Source organism: Astyanax mexicanus, chromosome 15 (assembly GCF_023375975.1).
Source record: "Astyanax mexicanus isolate ESR-SI-001 chromosome 15, AstMex3_surface, whole genome shotgun sequence".
NCBI classification, from domain to species: domain Eukaryota; kingdom Metazoa; phylum Chordata; class Actinopteri; order Characiformes; family Acestrorhamphidae; genus Astyanax; species Astyanax mexicanus.
Window position 1 is genome coordinate 30,564,849 of NC_064422.1, and position 22,903 is coordinate 30,587,751.

A 22,903-nucleotide genomic window follows, 5' to 3' on the forward strand; every position below is an offset into this window, starting at 1 on the left:
ACCCACATTATTAAGGTCTGAAAAGGGTTGTTATCCAGTACAACACATTTATTGAGTTTCTCAGTTTTTGGTCTCATTTTTATACAGGAGGGTATTTGTCAGTCTGAGGAGGAGTGCTGCTGACCTGTGTCAGCCTGGATGAATTTGCTGTGTTCTTTGGAATGGTTTTGTCTTAAATGATTGTATTGGAACTTCTGCTAATGGTTCCTCTTCTAAAGGTTTTCACTTCTGAGTATCTAGAGTGTTTTCCTATCATATGATCAGAGCTTGGCTTCCAGCGTGAGCTAAAACATTTCATCCTTTACTTAAACTCTAAATCTGAAAATGTAGATGTAAATGTGTCACTAGACTTATTAAATATATGCAGTCTGCTTTAACTACTGTTATGGCTGGCTCTCATGGTTGGTATTTTAGGTTTCTGCTTGTTGTTGTGTTACAATATTAGGGGTTGAACTAGTGAAGGGGAATGTACTTTGTGGATTGATGTATGGACTGTTCACAACATGCCAGTGCATTAATTCTCTGTTGGATGCGGGACACTGGTCAGTTTTTTTCTGCCTTTAATTGTACAGCATGCTTCTTTTAAAAACTCTTTTAAAAAGGCTTTACACAGCCTCTTCTGAGGAACCAAACAAGTAACCAGGCATGAATGCTCCCCTTTACTTTAAAGTAATTGTGTATCTCAGCAGGGGCGCAGAATTGGTCTGACTTGCTGGACCTAGATTCATATAAATTCAGCCTTTTGTTTAATGCAGTTTTTATTGTAGATCCAAAATATAACAAAAAAGTAGTGCTTTTTTTGTTTTACAGTACCCCAAATATCCCTGTGTGAGACTTTGTCCCTGTCTTCACACTTCCCAGCCACAGTAGGGTGCTCTAATGTTTTCCCCTAACTTTGATGCCTTTTTAGCTCTGTTTCACATTTTGGAATTCAGGAAAGTTCTGACACTTTTAAAACATAAGAACAGAACATAAACCAGATAGCATGAAGAATTGTCCTGAACTTGGTCAAGGTATGGCAGCATTGGCTGAGACTCAGCATTGGCCATATGGAATAGGCAGAGCTGCTGCATCTCATGCCTTTTTATGTGGTGTTCGAAATTAAATATAGTCATTAAAACCTAAAATAGCCTATTCTAAATGAGTAATTATTTGCAGTAAATTACTTTAGCCGTTTCACCAATTCTTATGAACACTTAAAATACCATTTTAAGTCATACAATTTTGATTGTCAAATATTTGTTGTATCCGTACCAAAAGTGTTGGACTTTCCCTAGCACCTTGCCCTGGAACTGCACTAGTGAGTCTTAGGTGACCACGGTTCTTCCCCAGGAATTGCACTAGTGAGACTTAGATAACCACAGTTTGTCCCCTGGAATTGAACTTGTGAGTGTCAGGTGACCAAAGTTCTTCCCCTGAAATTGCACTAGTGAGTCTCAGGTGAGCACAGTTCTTCATCTGGAATTGCACTAGTGAGTCTTAGATGACCACAGTTCTTCCTCTGGAATTGCACTAGTGAGTCTTAGATGACCAAAGTTCTTCCCCTGAAATTGCACTAGTGAGTCTCAGGTGAGCACAGTTCTTCATCTGGAATTGCACTAGTGAGTCTTAGATGACCACAGTTCTTCCTCTGGAATTGCACTAGTGAGTCTTAGATGACCAAAGTTCTTCCTCTGGAATTGCACTAGTGGGTCTCAGGTAGGGCTGTCCCTAACGATTATTTTTTAAACGATTATTCTAACGATTATTTTTTTCGATTAGTCGACTAATCTATTCATTGAGAAACATATTTAAATAATTATTTTACGTTTTAAAGCAAACAATAAATTACTATATTTATATATAATAACAACAACAACAACAACACAAGCCTACTAAACCAAACCCCACACTTATAATCACTTACATGTACAGCACGTTGTTTAGATCTATAACGCTAAAAATGGATAAGCTCCCATACACCACAACCGTGTGTTGCACTGTTTTCTGTGACCGCTAGATTTTGTGACCACTGGCAAGTAGTTCTCAGCAGACCGGTGCACTGGCCGATTCGAAACGTGTTCGTTTCTAATGTTTACCCCGACTGGCCAAAACGGTTCAGTTTAGGGCTGAGGGTAAGGTGTAGGTATAGAAAGCTTCCGTTTTGCCAATGAACGCTCATAACCGTGAGCACTGGTCACAAAATTCCGACGGTGACAGAAAACGGTGTGACACCGCAGCGCCGACGGCGCTAGCTAAAATAACTTAAGGCAGCTAGCTTAGCTAAACACCTGAACTTATGAATAATGCTACTGTTTCTGGAAACTGCGAAATGCCATGCACAAATATAAACCAAAAATGTATAATTTCTGCCTGTGGCAGGTTTAAAACCTTTGGTAGACAGCCTTAAGTCTTTTGAAGGACACCCGCGGAGACCCTGATGTAAACGGTAACTTACTGTGTGACCCTGTTGACATAGTGCTCCTGGATGTTTGCGCTTCAAGTGCTCCTTTTGCACGTATGGCAGAGGACCACATTGTTGCCCTTTTGCGTGAAATGCTCCCAAACTTTAGATGCCCGCTGGCGTTTTTTTGTAGCTGGAGATTGCTCTCCGGAGTCCAAGCTCTCTAGAGCTTAGATTCTCTGCCCGAACCCGACATGACCCGAGGCCCGCCCGTAAATCCGACCCGGGCTCCAGAAAATAGTCCGAGATGTAGGCGTCTGTTTTTTAATTATATTTTTATTTTTAAAAAAATAACGAAAACTGAAAGTGAAACTAAACTAATTTATTTATAAGCGCTGTTTTCACTACCGCAGTTCTACAGCGGGGGTGTTGTGCCGATTCTGTCCGCGAAGCGGGAGTCAGATTCAGCAGAGAGTCGGATTCGGCACAAACGCGGCGGCACCTCGCGGTCCGCGGTGTCAGTTGTAAGCGCTCGCGCTAGCCGCAAAATACGGCAGAAAACACTGAGGGAGCTGCAGAATTATGAATGGGACTAGAATATGAGCACGAGGAGATCAAAGAGAACCTTCACCTGTGAGTAGAACAAGCAAATCTCTCTCTCTCTCTCTCTCTCTCTCTCTCTCTCTCTCTCTCTCTCTCTCGCACGTGAACTCCTCCGCGTTTGACCTGCAGAACTGTGTTTAGCTGTTCTTAAAAATCATTTTAATTAAATAATAGTTCTATGCTTCTATGTTACCGTGTTAATTAACATAATTCTGATCATATTTCGCTCATTAAAACAGCCCGAAAACAGCCAGTTGGAATTTTTGGGCCCGATCTAACCTCTAATGCTCTCCACAGGCGCCGCCATGTTTACGACGCGCCGACGCACGTTATGCAAATCGATGTATTTTTGTAATCGATGACGTCGATTATGTCGATGCGTCGCCCCAGCCCTAGTCTCAGGTGAGCACAGTTCTTCCCCTGGAATTGTGACTGTGTAGCCCTGTAGATTTTATGGCACACTAAATGAGAACGACAGAGACACTGTCTCTGACTTCTGTCTTCAATCCAAAACCCATCTGACAGGCATTAAGTCATTATTAGAGCCTTACAGTGGCAGAGTAAAAGAGGACTCGAGAGGAAGTTAAGTAGATGTACCTGGGCAGATGTTTTGGGACCAGCTCAAGCAGATCAAATGAGTGCAGGCATTTACACGATTGTTGTTACCCTTAGATAAGCATCATAGAACTCTCATGGGAAGGATGTGCCCGCCTCGGAGGATTCACGCTCCGTCATAAATATTAGATTTGCATGTGTTAAATATTTATCTTTAGAGGCTCATCTCTGCACTGTAAATGAAGAGGAGTTTCTTATGGGAGTTTGTGGAGCCAATAAATCTGTGCAAACATGTTATCCCAGCCAAGAAAACTTAAAAAATAAACTGCCCTCTCAAAAATAAAGGTTGCTCAATGGTTTCTGGTGTATATGGTCCACGGGGAAAACATAATATAATTATTAGTATACAGCCTTTACCTTCTGTGGAGGTTCTTTAAACTTTATAAAATATCCTCACCCTCACCCACATCTTATTTACAGAAATTATTACTTTTTTATTTGGGAATGTTTCTGTAGGTAAATAAAGTGGTAACTCTTGTGGTATTGCATATTACAGATGTTTTAGGACAGTTAGTGTTTTTAATTGTGTACACTTATCAAGGATTACATTGTTTCTATACCCAATAAGCATTTTTTTTTTCAGCTCCACTGATCATATAGGACATAAACACTGTGTTCACTCACTGTCGGACACTCCAACCTAGCTGCTCCACCATGTAGATTTAAAGTCAAATTAGTCAAAAAGTCAAGACAGAAGCTCATCTGCTGCTTCAAATGATTGTTTTGTCATCTTCTAGTCTTTTGTCTGTGCTCTCAGGATGCTCTTGGTGGACTGTTCTTCGCCAGCAGCACTGCTGTGTCTGATTCACTCACACCAGTACAACACACTCCAACACACCACCACCATGCTGAGAATAACTGGCCCACCACCCGAATAATACCTACTCTGTGGCGGTCTATCCAGTAGATTCAGACCATTGTAGAACAGGGTGAAATAAGGCTAATAAAGTACACAGGGTAACAGATGGACCACAGTCTGTAATTATAGAACTGGCGTGCTGCCTTCCTATTCTTAGTGGATCTAAAAAAATGGATAATGGGTGTTGAAACAAGGAGTTCCCTGAAAAACTGCTTTACATACAGCATGCTCAAGTGAGTATGGGGTTACAGCCAAAATAATCAAAAGACTGCTTTGTCTACAAACAAGCAAAACTAGCATTCATCCAGTTTATCATTTTGATTTTGGCAGATCTGTCATGTAGTTGCTTTTTAATTAATTGAGTTCCTGTTATTTTTAAATAGCTGCTTTTGTGGCAGCATTAGTTTGAGCAAACTACATAAACATACACATTATATCATTTGTGTTATAAGATATCCTGTGCATTGAAGTTAATGCATGTAGCTACTTTAAATTTCACCTGTTGCTGACACAGATGTGCAAATGCACAGATTGATATGCAAATGGATTATCTAGTCCCTGTAGAGAAGTTATGCTAACAGAATACTAAAACATTAACCCTTTGAAAACATGAGACTAGGGGCAACCAGCATGAATTTGTTGACTCATGGATCTGATTAGATTAACACTAATAAGTGTTAATTTAACACTAACAGTGTTGATTTAACACTAACAGTGTTGATTTAACACTGCCGAATTTCCTGTGTAATAAGTATAGTCTCCAAAATTCAGGCATCAACCACTTTGACTATAGTGAAACGTCACAATCAGTGCATTACTCTACTGCTTATTTGCCACAGTGAATAATGTCACTTCTGAATTCACACCTGAACTTGTGCACCTCAGCCTGACTTGCTGTGTATAAATCTGACATGCGCTGGCAAGAGATTTTGCTCTACCCATTTATTAATGGCTCTGCTTTTCTTGATCAGCCTCCTGTTGTCTACCGCACATTCCATGATGCGCAGAGCTGGCGGGCAGAAAGAGCCTGCAGCCTAAAAATAATAAATAATGAAATAATCAAATGAAAAGCTCTGAACTTGGAGATGAGACAGTTGTGTGTGGGACGGCTTGGTGAGCAGGCAGCTTTGACAGTGCTCTGAGGCATCTGGGAAAAGCAACGCAGCTCCATAGAGCCTTTCAGAGTGTATATGTGTGTGTGTGTGTGTGTGTGTGTGTGTGTGTGTGTGTGTGTGTGTGTGTGTGTGTGTGTGTGTGTGAGGACAGGCATGTGGAGCCTGCTGGGATGGAAGTACAATAGGGACAGAGATTTGTTATGTGACTACATGAGATTCAGCTGGCAGTACATGGTTTGGTCCCCAGCGTGTATGATTGTGGTGTATCTGAGGCAGTATGATTCATGGTTGAAGGTCTCATTGCTGTCACTGAATCCAGATCCAATGGCTAGAACAAAGGTCACATCAACGGATGAGAAGATGGCATTAAAGCGATTTTCATGCCTTATGGCACGTGTAATGCCGGCCTAATGCAGAATGAGCTTGAATACAATGCTATAGATAGCTCAGTGTGTGTGTGTTTGTGTGTGTGTGTGTTTAAAATTCTAAGCCTAAAATGATCTGACTTTTCTGAAAACCTCGAAAAAACAGGGCTAACTTACAGTGTCAAGAAACTCAACAAAATGGTTTGAATTTATTTTTTATAAAAAGTAAGTTAAATTTTTTTTTAAGATTCGAGATACCAAAGGTGGTATTTCTTTGCAGTATGTGGTTAGCTAGCTAAAGCAGTTAGCTTTTAGCCTTGCCCCATTTGCTGACGCCTCACAGGCAAATAAGTAAGCCAGTACTTTTCCTTCTAATTTGTGTGTAGCTCCAGTTCTGTATCAGATGAGGTAGTCCAGTTTTTTTCTAGGATGGAACAGACTAGCATTGGGTAGTCTTGGCTTTTAGATTTCCTCTAGCTTTTGCTCCGTCCCCTGCTGAGTTTAATAACTATGCACAGGAAAAATTTTATATTCTATGGCCTCTTTAATAAACATTATTTTTTTACTGTAGTTATTTTTTTTATGACAGATTTTAAATAAAATTGCAGAGAATGTTTTAAAAGGAAATTGTAAAAATTGTATAACATATTTATAACACAGCTTGTTTTTTTGTTACAGTTATATGTCAATTATATAATGAGCTAAATGTGATAATTTATCTGTAAAATTTGTTAAAGGTATTCTTAACATTCTTATTCCAACTCAAAAGCCAGAGATAATCGGTAATTAAAAGCTGTTTGGTTTGTGGGTGATGTGGGGTTAACTTTCCTATAGGCGTGTGTGTGTGTGTTGTGGGGGTGAGTTTGAATGTGTTGAGGGCAGAGGTCATCATGAGAATTGGCTGTATGTGTGTGTGTGTCCGTGTGTGTGTGTGTGTGACTGCTGCAGGGCAGAGGTCTGTTGTCTGGCACACGACTCTGCAGCTGCACACGGATTATCTCAGTGCTGGAAGACTGAGCAGAGAATCTGAGAGTAAATCTGCCATCCAGGCCCAAACAGTGTTCACGGACATGCAGTGAAATCCAGTGTAGTGAAGGTTCAATGAGGACTGCATTCAGCTCTGCTGTGTAATTCTGATTTAAACCAGTGTCCAGCAGTAATGCTTTTCTTTTTTTGAGGGATTTTTGGGTCTAAGCAGTCCAGTGAAAATCTCACCGGCTTGATTCTGCTAAGACAAAAAAGGAATCGCTTCGCTGGCTTCCAGGGAGAGGTGCTTGTCAGAAGCTGGAGCCTGGGAATGTAATATTCACAAAGTGATGTATCCATTTTATCACCACCAGACATTTCTGTGACATATAAAGTATGTATAAACCAGATTCATATTATTATATAACTTTTACAGATTGGACCAATACAATCCAGTATCTGTATCAAGGCTGAAGACCGAAATAATTAACGGTTATCAGGCCAGCAAGGCTGATTGCACAATAAACCCACTGTTACATTAAAACCAAACTATAAAGTTGTTTGTTTGAAAACATGTCAGTGTGAAAATGAAAAATACCACACTTCATTTGTAATTTGAAGCCAGTGTGTTGAGAGCAAGAAGTTTGATGTGTTGTACAATTGGCGGATTGGCCCAGCACTATTAACTTGTATCCTAATATACTGTAAATATATTTTTTATACATTGTATGTTTAACACTGTTTCTGATTAACTGTAAAGAAGTATATTATCAATATAATAGTCTAATATCAGGCCTGAGCTAGTGGGATTTAAAACCACTCAGTTTTGTGCTATGGAGCAGTGGAACTGTATTCTCTAAAACTATGGTGTAGTGGCACTCCGTTTCTTGTTACTCCTTTTGTACCACCTTTTGCTGTCAGTCTACCAACCAGTATTTGAAAAAACTCGAGAGAGTCCGAATCTTCTTTTCAAAAGTTTACTCATAAAAAACAAAGACAAACATTAGACTGGACTCATATAGCTCGGTCAAAAAACTGTGTTGCTTCCACCGTCTCTAACAGCAATCTGGCTACTAACGTACATGCAGTGGAAATGACGTGTACTGACGGAAGCCAATAAAATAGCATTTTATAAAATATGCATTTTATAAAATACAATAATTATAAATGCATAAAAAACAACATATTTTAACATTTTTAACTAAATTATTCTTTAAATAAAATAACTCTTATTTGGCTCTTACATATGGTGCTTCATTAAATACTTTTTGAGTATCCCACTAACTGTTAGTTAGATCCCACTAACTGATTGTAGTCCAAACCTAACTAAAATCCAGTGGAAATCCTTCCCTGAACGGCAAAAACAGCTATTCCTACAAATGCAGGATGTTTTTTAATAACCTTTTTAATAGAAATGATAAACAAACAGTGGTCCCAATAATTTTGTCTTACTTCTTGAACACTAATGGTTTTATTTTAGTTTTTTTTTAAATGTGTAATAGTAAGTATTTGCTATTGGTTGTAAAAATGCTCAGATGTTGTTTTACATGTCTGTATACAATCCTGTTATGTTATTTCAGTGAATGCTTTCTTGGAGGACTTGCATGTAGTCTTGAAATACTAATATTGATACATAAAGACTGTTTACTGTTTTAGGAATTGGTCTATTTTACAGCCCTGTTCTACTTGGGTTTTGCTAAGTTTTTTTATAACAAAATGGGATAAATAGACAATTATATGACATGGTCTGTGGACGCATACGCAACATGTTTATAGATCAGTTCTGATGTAACTGATATACAGCAGTATATATAAAGGTACAACTCCCCTAAAGCATTTTAGCACAAGGTAATCATTAAATAATCCAGTAAGAACTGGTGAAGTACCACTATGCTACCTTTAAAGCTTGGCCCAGAGCTTCTAAAGTTCCAAAAGATGATCTACTGGTTTTATCACTGCATATCTTTGTTCATCAAACACTGTCCATTTGTTCATCATCAGTATGAAGAGTCACACTTTTCACTCTTTTTCTTTTTCTTATTTCCTAGACAGACGCCTGAGACTCCTGCCGCCATGCGTTTATGCAGCCCTCCAGGCTCTGTAGTCTTTATTTTCATCATAAGCAGGTAAGACATTTTAAACGTTTGCTCTGAACTCTGCTTAATCAAGCGCTCATCCCAACTAGCCCACAGAGTGTGCTCCAGAACTGTTGGCATCCTACAGGGAATTTGGACTTCGTTTTTGGATTTTTCAGCTCATCCCACCAGTTAACAATGTGTACCAGTTAACAACAGTGTAACATCATTTGTGTGGATTTGGGGATGCCTTCCGGATCACTGTTCAACTGGAAGATCCAACTCAAACTTAAAATTGCTTTTAAATTGCACTCCTTGAAATGTTTTAACAAAGCTCAACACATGAGTAATACAATAAATTATTGTTCAGTATAGGGTTGCAGCGGTAACCGGTTTCACGGTATACCATGGTATTAAAATGCACGGTTATCATACCGTGTGTGTTTGCTTATTACCGGTAAAAGGCAAGCCAGCGGAGAAACTCACCCGCGCATGCGCAACTCTGCTCCGCTTCAGCTGCTCAGCACACAGCGGTGAGAACGGCAGAAAGTGCATCAGACTAAACAAATCTCCGTCCGCCTACAAAAAGGCTAAACTAAAATCAGCAGTGTGGGACTATTTCAGAGACACGCCGAACGCACCCGAGGATGGTTATCCGATTTGTAATCAATGTGGCCGTAAAGTCACAGCTAAAGGTGGACATACGTCAATCCTGTTCTCCCATCTCCAAGAACACCACCCCGCCGTGCAGCGCAAAGTATGTGTTTAGTTTATAATTTTACTCTGAACCTAAATAAAACCTCTCTGTAGTCGTGCACAACCAATGCGGTAAGCGCCCGCAAAAGCGCTGAGTTATCCGAAATTTGGGCACGCAGGTACAGGCGTGATGTGCGTCCTACGACGGATTCACGTGTCCGTGTAAAGGTCCTGGCCGGACTGGATGTGAAAGACGCCATTCATTTACATGCGTTCATTTTTAAATTCTGCTGTGCCTGTTTTTCATGTGTTAAAACCAGACTCTGTGTGAAAGCCTTAAAATAGAAATCTCTATTGTGAGGATCATGTCAGAAATAAATCCCCTCTTTCTGCAGTATCTGGTTATTTACCAACTTGGCAGTAAAACGGACGTTTACAACAGTTGTTGATCAGACACTGACCCAGGCTCAGTTTATCAGATATTAAATAATTTAAACTTAAATAATTGTACTGAATAGTTTAAACACAGGATCTTTACTTCTTAGAGGACATGTAATGTGTGTAATGTGTGTGTGTATATATATATATATATATATATATATATATATATATATATATATATATATATATATATATTATATATATTTATATATATAATATATATATATTTTTTTATATACACTCTTAATGCCCTTAAGAGTAGTGGAAAAAACTAATTTCCTTCACCTGATGGTGTACAGCTTATTTTTTTTAAGGAGACATTAAATTATAATTGTTCCAGGTTTCTACAATAAATAGTTAATTGAACAAAAAACCTTTGTTGTCATTTCTTTAAGGGTCAGTTTAATAATATATGTAACAAACTGTGATACCGTGATAACCGTGATACCGCGGTATTTTCTGAGACAGTTATCATACCGTGAAAATCTCATACCGTTGCAACCCTAGTTCAGTATAAAGAACCCTTAAATAACCCTGATAAAGACCTTTATAAGGTCAGTTGTCTGAGGCAGAAAAATGTCAACCCAGTCCAATTCTCTGGGAGCAGTAAGAACAGTTCAAAGCGAGATACTCAGGTGCACATGCTTGCATAATGCCTTACAGACCCTGGTGCATTATTCATCAGTGACTAATGTAACAAGCCCAGAGAGTCATAATTACATTTAATAACATTAAAATATACTAGACTTTATGTTGAATAATTTGCATTAAAGGATTGAATCATGCTCAGGCTTTATTTGACTTGTAAACACTCTCAGGAATCATTGTGACCAGATTAACATCCATTTAAACTACATTCAGAAATGATGGTAGAACATTAGAACAGTTTGTATGTAGGTGTAGGTGTTTCTGTAGTAATTGCTGAATTTAGCAACGTTTTTTTAGATTAATTCATGTTTACTAAGGACTAAGGACGTTTTCTCACCTGAAACTCTGGACCAGACTTTGAACTAAGGTTCAAACTCACACTACCCTACACAACTTAAAAAGACTCTGAAAAGACTTTTAACAGACTCAGGTCTGACACCCTCTCATCTAAAAAGACTAGTCACAGACTTTTTACTCACAGGCTAAGATTTTATACAGACTATCTTACAGGATCACTATTTACATATTTACATATAATACATATTACATATTAAGTTACAAATATTTTTTTTCTGCCACTCTGTTAGTTCTTGATATTTTTTTAATAGAACACATGTTCAGCTCTGATTATAAGCTTCTTTTACACCCTTTTTTGCTACAACCTTTTTTTTGCAAAGGTTGCTATACATTTGCATTTGTTTTAGATTATTCTTGCGAAATGTGAATTTATTAAACTTGTTTGTATCAAAACTAACACTGCACAATAAGACAAAGTAGAGTCAAATAAAATAACGTTAAATATAATGACTTTAAAGTGCTACCTGTGTTTAAAATACTGTACATATTAAAGTAAGAACCATATAAGGCATATTCACTGCAAAATGTGTCAGATCAATTGTAAACAGTCATGTGAAATATATTCTTGCCTTGTCTTCCTGTAGCTCTCCTATTGGTTGTTAATATTGTTCACGTCACTATTTGCGTGCCAAGTCTCAAGATTTGCGATAATATTCAACACAATTAATTTTATGGGAGCGCCAGGACGACAAAAAAAAACGCTTGAATCGCTTGAAAATTATTAGTGAGCACTAGGGGTGGGCAATATTATATCATATACAATATATCGTGACACAGAAATATCATGATATTAAAAATCCATATCGTGATAATAGGGCTGTTTTGTCTTAAAAGTAGTCTATTATTTACTGTGAAGCTTTAGGTTTATTTATTCTATAATTGTTTTAGTTTGCAGTTTATATGCATGCACTAAATATTCTGCAATATTTTTTGCTGCATTATATTATTTTATGCTATATTATTTATTTTGCCACATTATGATTATTCTGTTATACTATTATACTATATTCCTGAAATGAATGAATTATTTTAGTTTTCCTATATCGCCAAGTATATCGTTATTGCAAAAATACCCTGAAATATCATGATATTATTTTAGAGCCATATCGCCCATCCGTAGTTTGTCCTTTCATCATCATCTCTGTGGGCTGCATCTTCCTATATGTGACACTGATCGGTGTGTAGAAGTTATTTTGACAATTTGATATTCCACTGTAAAGCACAAAAACAGCCAGTTACCAATCTTTCACATATCTAAAATGCAATACTACTTTGATTATTATGTTCCATATTTTAATCTTATTTTTACAGGATGTTATCACCTCAGAAATAAAGAGCCAATGCTTCCTATTTGCTAAAACGTTAACCATTTCTGAGTAAATTAACATGTAGCTATATATGTTTTTCAATTTATTAAAAAACACAAATACTGTTGGTCTTTTGGTCTGGACTGTGGTTTGTGGCATCATTTTTTACATTTCTTAACTTACATTTTGGTGTAAAGCAAACACAACTGAACTCTGTTCTGTAATTTGATGGAAATATAAATTGTTTTGTAATAAAATGCATGAACAGCACTTTCCCTGTTGAATCATTACTCTTACTGGACAAACTGGGTTTCCAGTGTGTTGTTGCCATAGCAACCAAAGTGTCTACGGGAGGAAATGCAACTACAGTCTGATCAAATAGATCAGGATTTGGATCTTGCAGTGTGAACATGGCAAATCACAAGGCAAATCAAGCCTTTTCAATAAGTGTGGTTAATCTCTGTTAACCTTTTGTTAACCTCTCTTAAAATAGCTTTGCCATACCTAACGCAAGACGTTCTTGGAGTGTCTGTTCACAGGCATTAGCAGTGCGTGGGATGTGAGTGTATTTTGGTAGCAGTTGGCTTGCCGCTCTTGAAGACTGCAGTGCTCAGCGCGAGCAGGAATCCTGAGGCGGAAACCCAATTTTGTCAGCAACTTCTCCTGGGTGATAAGCTTACATGATGACGTACCCATAGAGAAGACAAGCACAGTATAATTTTGCTCTTTATACTTTGGCAGTAAATGAAAGACTAGCTGCCTTAAGTATGCATTCACACAGGATTATGTGGGCCTGGTAAAAGGTGTAGCGATGGTAGGATGGAATTACAGCTAATCCGTGAGGACTTTTTGATTCAGCCTGAATGGCTGTACTGCAGTGTGAGTGTGTGTGTGTGGGTACAGATGAAAATAACAGCCCTTGTATGGTGTTCCTTCTCCTCTCTGCATGCTCAATGTTATCCTCCCTTGCAGAGGTACAGTAACTAAAGCACTAACGTGATTACAGATAGCCCAGTTTAGCTCGGATGCATTGATTTACTGCAGTGTGATTGGGTTTTAACTGGGCATGTCCAGGCAGATCGGGGTTAATGAGATGCAGGTCTCATCAGGGATCTTACTGGTCAGAGTTGATCTTTAATGCTGGTCTGATAAGAGGTGGGTCTGGACCAGCTAAGAAAGCTCTACAGTTTGTGCTTTCTGTGAATGGCTAGTTTCCTCTGAAGCAGATCAAAGGGGTGGAGGGCGAACAGCAGTTCGGGTCTTGCCTCACCATCTGTCTGCCTTCATATACCTCCATTCACCTCCTCCCCTCTCCTGCAGCAGCAAGCCGAGCGGAGAGAAAGGATTCACCACTGGGCATGCTCAGATCTTTATTACATACTCACAGACAAGAACTGTCTAGTCTGAAATACAGTACTTTGCAAACAAGTACTATAAAGCAATTTAAAAGTAATATTCAAATTATTTACATGCTTACTGATTACTGATCTAAATTAATCATATTGATAACTTTTTGCTAAGAAACTATTTCAGCCTGCACAATTAATTTATTTGCCTATAGAAGATGGTTACACATACCAGAGGTCTTAAAGAATAATTACACTTGAAGACTTTTTTTACATTAATAGCTCAAATATGTTGCCATGTAATAATAAACTCTACTAGCCCTGCTTAAAATGCTTAAAAATTATGTGCACATATTAATATAATTTAAATATGTGACCATATTTTGATCAAAAGTTTACTTATTAAAGTCCAAATAAAATGAAAACCTGGATGTTCTTTATTTTTTTATCTTTTAATTAATACAGTCTTGCCTTGAGGATTTTTATTATGAAGCCCAAAATGGCAGATTAGGCAATAACTGGTTGTATAGCACTTATGGCTAAATGGTAGCTGGCAGCAGAACTCAGTAATAGGCTTGGAGTGTATTTTCCGAGATTAATTAAACACTGATTTTTGATATTAAAATAAACTTCATGTGCTGGTTAGATAGAGAACGTTCTGCTGAATGATATTATTTGTGTAATTTCTTCAAGCTACTGTGCTCTTTAGTTATTCAGGTCTTCAGTGGTTTTGTTTCTCCTCCATCGCATTTCAGGAACCAAGGTGATTAATCAGCGATAATTTCTTCTTTGATTAAATAATTGAAATTTGCATGTTAATTTTACAGCCCTATTGTAAACATGTTTAATCTTCATGGTGTTAAATATCATACTTTCTTAAAATATTTTGGGTTTGGACTTTTTTGGACTTTTTATATCAGTGCTGGCTTTTAGTCTATGCAAGTTTAAATTTCATATTTGTTTATTAGATCAACCTTTTATATGTACTTCTGAGAGAGATTAAGAATGCATGGTTTTAAAGTACCAAAGATTTGTCTCATGTTCCTGAATCATATTATGTCAAGCAGGACAACAGTAGGCCATGTCCTTTTTTCTGTCATCTAAAAGAAAGGGAAAAAGGAAAAGCTGCTTACAGGGAGATGATAGCTGAGACAGAGAGGTGAGACAGCAGGATGCAGGTAGCTGCATGTTGTCATCATCAGTCTCTCATTGTTTTGAAATTTGATATTTGAATATGTAAAATCTGTATGTGTTCCCAACAGTTTTATCTTCATATCTGTCCCCCGGTGTGTAACTCTTTGTGTGTCTGATTTTAATCTAAATTGTTCTATTTATTCTTATATGACACAGTCGCTCCTCCTGGGATCACATGGGAAGTACACAGTTTTTCTTTTTTGTGTGAGGACTGGGTTTATTGGGTGTTCAGACCCCTAAAACCCTGGTCCTAGAATCATCCTTAATAGGTGGCATCAACTTTCTATATTTTATAAAATAAAACTAGGACTCTCCTACAAATTAGACTAACTAAACTTACTGCTTCATTACTCCGTGTGGAGGCAGTAGTCAGATGAAGGTTTTAACTTATTTAGGAGTATTTTATTCTCTTCAGTAACACAGATGCTGTAAAGCGGGGTAGAGAATGGTCGATATATTGATTATCACACAATCACGGTATTGTGATATCATTGTTTTCGTGAGCAGTGTTTCTGCATTCTTACCCCTACTATATAGGGAGGCTTTTGTAGTTATTTTTTATTTTTTTATTTATTTTAAAGGACTTTTTCATCAGTAACTTTATTTAAGTAATTATATTTAAAGCACTGTCATGTAAACTTGATTGGCATGATTTTCACTTTATGTGACCCATTATTCTACTGCTGTTTTGTTATATTTTGTGCTATTGATTGTTGACTAGAGGAGGATAAGTTTCCCTTCTCAGTCTTTCTCATGGTTTCTTCCGCAGTTTTTTCTTGCCACTGTTGAATCTGTGTAAAACTGCTTTGTAAGGTAAAAGCGCTGCATAAACTAAAAAAGTGGAGCAGCTGAAATGGTTCCCACTGCTTAATGGTTTCTATGAGGTTGCTAGCTGGTTGCTATGGTGATTTAAAGTGGTGACTAGCTGGTTATGCTATTGCTAAGTGGTTGCTAGTTGCTACAGTATTCCAGGATGGTTTTGTTGAGGGGGTTTAGCTTATTGGTAGGTGGTTGCTAGGCATTTGCTAAGATATCCTAGATGGTTGGTATGGTGTCTCAGGTGAATGTTTAGTTGTTGAATAAATTTTAATCTCTGTTGATACATAGAACAGTGCATTCAATCCAGACTAAATAGTTGAAACATTAATCAGGCACCATGTAGACTAGGAGTTCACAATAGCACAAATTCAGTTATAAATTCAGGAATATGGAGTGAAAATGTTTTTTTTTCCTGTAGTCACGATACTGTAACTGGCTACTGAGAAAATAGAAAAAATACAGTTTTAAAAAGGGCAATCTCTCTAAGTAAGGAAACGGCTGGTGCTCACAGTTCAGTGCTAAGTGCACAGTTGTGTCTCATGTCTCCGGAGGGTACTCTGTGAAGGACTTTCCTCACCCTGGGATTTTTTGTGGGCTACTTGAGATGACCTGTTTTGAGAGACCTACAATAGCATCTTGGTTTGCAGCGATATTCATTTTTTTTGTTTTTAATTACTGGACTGCTGTCCCAGCACTAAAATCTTTGTTGATAAATTATGTCCATCAGCTATATCTCTCGCCATTTCTTTGATATGTCTCAGTGCTGCTGTTTCATGTTTTTTCTTTTAAGATTTCTTATGTAAGTCAAAGAAACAGGCTGGTCGATTAACACTCCCCAAAAAACAAACCAAAAAAATCAGGAGACATGCAATAGTACACAGCGCTGTATTAAAACAAAAAATATCTTTTGGGTATCATTCGAGAGACTGCCTAAGAGCCTAGGAGAGTTACAGAAGTCCTTAAGTCACTGCCTTCACTAAAGCCATTGCACAAGAGCTGACATTCACGTTATGTAAGATGTTTTACTGCTTTAATAAATTAACAGGGATTATTGAATGATGCCTCTTCTATAAAACGATTTAACACACTTCTTTTAAAATCTGAATGCTGAGCTCATCTCAATGGGGTTTGTAGCTGAAATATTTTTCTCCGCAGTAGAATTAGTGAACTAATCCCTCCTAATTTGTTATTATAATACTTGTATAATGCAGCCTAACTGATACATATTTAAGATTGGTTCAGATTTTGGTATCTCATTATTTACTGCACTTTAAAGGACAGGGGCTCAAAGGCTGTACTCAGAGTTAGAGACATGAAGACTTTTGTCAGTACAGATTGTCACATATTTCTAGCACTGTTTAGACAAAAATGTAGCATCAGTTTAATATACAGCTCTGGAAAACAATTAAGAGACCACTCAAAAATGATGAGTTTCTTTTGATTTTAACAAATTGAAAAGCTCTGGAATATAATCAGGAGGAAGACGGATGATCACCAGCCATCAAACCAAGCTGAACTGCTACATTTCTGTGCAAAATCTGTGTTTGGTTACTGTATCATTGCTGAAACAGTTTTATATTACGCTAAAATAAGTCAGACACTTAGTACCTTCGGCAGTGATTACCTGTCTTCTTGTGTATGATGCCACAGGGTTCAAGTCAGGGCTCTGTCTAGTCCTAAAAATCACCCCACGGCATGATACTGCCACCACCATGCTTTGCGGTACTGATTGTAGTGGGCAGATTATGGGATTGAACAGTAAAGATTCTGTTAGAACAGATAAATCTGGCTGTGCATCACAACTAAATACTAATATAAACTAGTTTTTGAGTATGCAGTATGTAGTTTAGATAAAAATGTCAAACTTGAATATACTCCAATATCCATGACATACACTCAGAACCAGGTGGATTTTATTATTTTTTTATTTTATTTATGAAGTTACGATGGACACTGTTACCTATTAATATATAACTTTTAATTTACATTTAAATGTAATCTAAATGTTATGTTTTTATGAAACAGCATTTTTAAAGTTTAAGGTGATTTAATGTAATTACTAGTAAGTTACATTTTTAATGTCTTTTTATGCCAATATTTTTTATTTGAGTAAACTCACTTCGTGCATTATAATGTATATTTTTTATATTCACTTTGAAAATCTTCCAGGGATTGCCAAGCTTTTTTTAGATAACCACAGTATCAGTGGAAGTACTGTTACACATATTTGAGCAGGATCATGTATTCATCAGTGCAGGAGCAGTGAGTATTGGCTCCACAGTGCGAATGTGTTATGAACTGGTTTTTAACCCTCGGTGGGTCTTTGGCTGAGGGGAGAGAGGGGGTTTGAATAATGTGAGCTGGCGGCACAGTCGGTCTGGTTCTGAGCTGATCTGCTTCTAAAGCAGCAGGCAAACTAACACACAAAAACAGCTACACAAGCACACACACACATACCCACACATACTCACGTCAGTCAGTCTAAACTCCAGAGACACAGGCTCGATTTAGAGCTAGTTTTGGCTTAAAGTCAACTGAATGGAGGGAGAAGAGGAAGAGATAAGCGTTAGTTTTCAAAGCCCGACTGAATGATTCTCAGTGTTGGAACATTGATCTTCTGTTCAATTTGGCTCTGGAGAGTGTGCTCGAAAAAACTGAAGCCTCATCATTTTCACTGTTTTCTTTTTTGTGGCTTTTTGCTTTTCTGCCTAATGAGTTTCAGATCAGATTCATGTATTGTAACTCCCTGTTGCTGCTGTAAATTGTCTCAACCCACAAAACCATTTGGGATTAGTGCTGAGAGTGGCTGTGCTGGGCAAGAACTTTGTGATATCGTTCATATGACGATACAGGGGTTAGAATAAAAATATATATATATATACAGCTCTGGAAAAAAATTAGAGACCACTTCAGTTTCTGAATCAGTTTCTCTGATTTTGCTATGAATAGGTATTTGAGTTAAATTAACATTGTTCTTTTATTCTATAAACTACGGACAACATTTCTCCCAAATTCATTTATTTGCAGAAAATGAAAAATGGGTGACAATGGGATAACAAAAAGAGGCAGATCTTTCAGACCACAAATAAGTTTTAAGAGTTCAGAAATCAATGTTTGGTGGAATAACCCTGGTTTTTAATCACAGTTTCATGCATCTTGACATGTTCTCCTCCACCAGTTTTACACACTGCTTTTGGATAACTTTATGCCACTCCTGGTGCAAAAATTCAAGCAGTTCAGCTTGGATTGATGGCTTGTGATCATCCTTCTTACTCTTGATTATATTCCAGAGGTTTTCAATTTGGTAACATCAAGGAAAAACATCATCATTAAGTGGTCTTTAATTTTTTTTTCAGAGCTGTACATTTAAAATTTGCAATGTATTGTTTTTCTTACAGTAGCTCAATTAAGTAGTACAGTGTGATTGTTTATACTAACAGCTGTCAGTATAAAAACACACTATCAAATTTGTACATTTTGGAACATAGAAAACATAAAATTTGGGCAAACATATTCATGCAGTTAAAACAGTGTGATCTAATGACAGACAACACTGCTATCTAATGGCCGGGATATAAACACAACACAAAATGAACCACTGTCTGCCTACAATCTTTGTGAATAAACTATTCATTAAAAATCAATACTGTTTATGATAATCGATACAGTATTGCAAAACATACAATTGCTATTTTTCTACATATAATTTTTTTTACACCCTTAATGCTGAGACAGGCTGACACATCAGAAGAAGACACATGCAATGAATGATAAAATACATCATTTAAATCTATCTGCAAGTCGTTCCCAACAAACACAGTATTGTGTATGAGTGCTGACAGGAGCAGTGAGTGGGCTGATTCACAGCATATTTAACTATATTGTGGCGGCTCTGGGTTGTGTGTGTGGCTGCCTGTAGGCATGGTTCTGTTCTCCTGTGTGCGAGGATGACAGGGGTGGGGCATCTCCCTTGGGAGGGGTTATGCAGAGAGGGTGGGCACCACTCTGGATCTGCCATCTGGGAGACACACAGCTGGGTTGGTGGCCTTTGGGCTGTTTTAGCTCTGTGGGGAATGTTTTTTTAGCTCTCCTAGTCTTGCTAAAGACTGTAAGTGAGTGGCAGGCCGGTTCAATAAAGGAGCTGTTGAGCATTCAGCATGAGTCTCACGGGTCTTCCTTCCTCTTCCACGCCACATTTGGTGTCAGAAGTGACCCTGCTGGAAGATATTGAGCTGCTGGCAGGGGAAATCGAACGGCTGAGGAGGAAGACAGCAGACCAACGGACTAGAGGCAAGGCTCTCCAGCGGAGTGGACTCGGACCTGATGGCGCCAGCGGGCTGTTCGGAGGTCGTGGCCAGGGAGAGGACGACGCGAGCACGGCGGCGCTGGCTCCCAGAGCGGATGGCGCGAGGACGGCGGCGCTGATTCCCAGAGTGGATGGCGCGAGGACGGCGGCGCTGGCTCACGGAGCGGATGGCGCAAGGACAGCGGCGCCGACTCGCGGAATGGACGGCGCGATGATGGCGGCGCAAGCCTCTGGGATGGCGGGCTTGATGGCTCAACCCCGTCTTACCCCCTACGATGGCAGCGCTGACTGGACAGCCTTCGAAGCTCAGCTTGAGATCGTGGCGGGCGGTGCGGGCTGGACGGACGCCTAGACGGCAGCCAACCTCTGCCTGGCGCTGCGGGGCGACGTGCTGAGGGTACTGATCGAGCTCCCCGCCGAGTACCGCTGCGAGCTGCCTGAACTGACACGGGCGCTGAGAACACGTTTCAGCCGCCAACCGTCGGCGGCGGCCGCCAAAATGCTAGTGGTGGACAGACGCCAACAGCAGGGGGAGACACTGGGCGTGCTGGCATCGGAGATGGCCCTGCTAACCCGCCAAGCTTACCCAACGTTTCCGCGAGCGGCCCAGAGGAGGCTCGCGTTGGATCACTTTCTGCGCACCCTCGAGCCGAGCGAGCTGCGCAAACACGTGAGGCTGTCCGACCCGCAGACCCTGGAGTCCGCGGTGGAGGTGGCGGAGCGTTCCGAACTCATCCTCTCAAGCCATCCTGGACCGTGGGGGGCGTCGCCGGTTGCCCGTAATTCGCAGAGGTGGGGTCGGAGCCGGTCTGATGCCCTACTGGAGTGCTGGCGCTGCGGGGGGCGTGGCCACAAGCGAGCGCACTGCAGCCGGCCGGGAAACGGAGCCGGGACCACCCAGTGAGGGTTACGGTGGCCCCAGGAACGCTATGCTTACCCTCGGGATCTGATTCCGGAACTGCCGGACTCAGCGGCTATTTCCTGAAATGCACATTGAATGGAGTGACGGTGAACGCGCTGGTGGACACGGGCTCGTCAGTCTCACTGATACGGCCCGAGCTAGCGACGGAGGTAGCGGACGAGTTTGTGACTGACAACAGCCAGCGCATCGCTCTCTCTTCAGTCACCGGGGATCCTATAGGTCTCCTAGGATTAACGGAGTTGACGATTGATGTCGGCAAGGGGCCCTTTCAACAACAGTTCTGGGTAGGACGCATCAACGACCCGTGCATTCTGGGCAAGGACCTGCTCTCACGCGTCGGAGCTATCATTGACTGTGCACGGGGCTCGGTGCTGGTGACTGGACTCCCCATAGAGATACGCGACGAGTTAGGGGTAAGTGAACTGGTGGGAGGGTATGTGTTTGATTCGGTGCGTGGTACGGTAGAGGGTCCGCTGGATGCGGGGTTGAGTGTAGATCCGATAGAGGAGATGCTGGAGCGCAGTTGTGTGGGTTTATCTGGTCCCCAACAACTCCGTTTGCGCGAACAGCTTGACTCCGATACGCTGGATCGACGATACGCTGGACCAGCTGTCTGGCTCAGCCTGGTTCAGCTCGTTAGACCTGAGGAGCGGATATTGGCAGGTGCCCCTCGCGGCGGGGGATAGGGAGAAAACCGCTTTCTCGCTCGGCTCAGCCCTATGGCATTTCACGGTGCTTCCGTTCGGATTGTGTAACTCGCCGGCTACTTTTGAGCGTCTTATGGAGCGTGTTTTATGCGGGGTTCCGCGGTCGTGCTGCATCGTTTATTTGGATGATGTCTTGGCGCACGGAAGCAACTTCGACTCCGCACTGTCTCACCTTGAAATGGTGCTCAGCGCGATTCAGGCGGCTAACCTGAAGCTCAATCCGGCAAAGTGTAATCTGCTAAGGCAGTGTGTGAGCTTCCTGGGCCACGTAGTGAGCAGTGCTGGCGTGGAAACCGATCCCAAAAAGACGGAGGCGGTCCGTGACTGGCCCACACCACGAGACGCAAAAAAGGTTCGTAGCTTCTTGGGGCTCGCCTCGTATTACAGGCGGTTTATTAGGACGTGGCAGCGCCGCTTCATGCTCTGACTAAGCCTAGTGTGAAATTCCGCTGGTCTGACGAGGCGGAGCGGGCATTCGAGGAGCTAAAAAGCCGCCTGTGCAATGCTCCGATTCTGGCGTATCCGAAGGTGTCTGAGAGTTTCATTGTGGATACTGATGCGAGCGACCACGGCCTCGGAGCAGTCCTGTCGCAGGTTCAGGACGGCTCCGAGCGCGTAATAGCGTACTATAGCCGCCGCCTGGACAAGGCGGAGTGCAACTATTGCGTAACGTGCCGGGAACTACTCGCGGTGGTCGAAAGCCTTAAACATTTCCGAGCGTACGTGTATGGGGTGCCCTTTCTGCTGCGCACTGACCACGCCTCGCTACAGTGGCTCATGTGTTTCCGCAAGCCCGAGGGCCAACTCGCGCTCTGGTTATCTAGGAGTTTCGTTTTGAGGTTGTGCACCGCCCGGGCCGTGGCCACAGTAACGCGGATGCTTTGTCGCGCCGGCCGTGTGTGGCCGCCGACTGCAAACATTGTGCTTGTGCTGAGGAGAAATCTGCTGAGACCGCACGCTGCGCTGCAATCTCCGGGGATGTTACTGGCGCTGTCGGGGTGGCTCAGGTGTCCGTAGAGCAGCTCCGCGATGCGCAACGGGCGGATCGCGAATTATCGTGGGCAGTACACGCGCTCAGTGTGAACGTCACACTGTCGTGGGGGGAGGTGGTGCCGCTGGGCCAGATTGCTAAGGCGTTGCGCTCCAACTGGGCTAGTTTTAGTTTGTCCGACGGCGTGC

The 22,903-nt window shown here is 40.7% G+C and overlaps 1 protein-coding gene across 2 annotated transcripts in view; it reads left to right on the forward strand.

Moving 5' to 3' along the window:
- The window catches only part of gabrz (gamma-aminobutyric acid type A receptor subunit zeta), a 50,718-nt gene that overhangs the window by 5,576 nt on the left and 22,239 nt on the right, over positions 1–22,903 (forward strand). Inside the window, exon 2 of one of the 2 annotated variants that reach the window (XM_007259145.4) lies at positions 8,955–9,032. In XM_007259145.4, the coding sequence (XP_007259207.2) occupies positions 8,980–9,032 (53 nt within the window). In that variant the 5' untranslated portion in view covers positions 8,955–8,979. The remainder of the gene's footprint in view (positions 1–8,954; positions 9,033–22,903) is intronic. The other variant, XM_007259146.4, reaches the window with a different exon arrangement.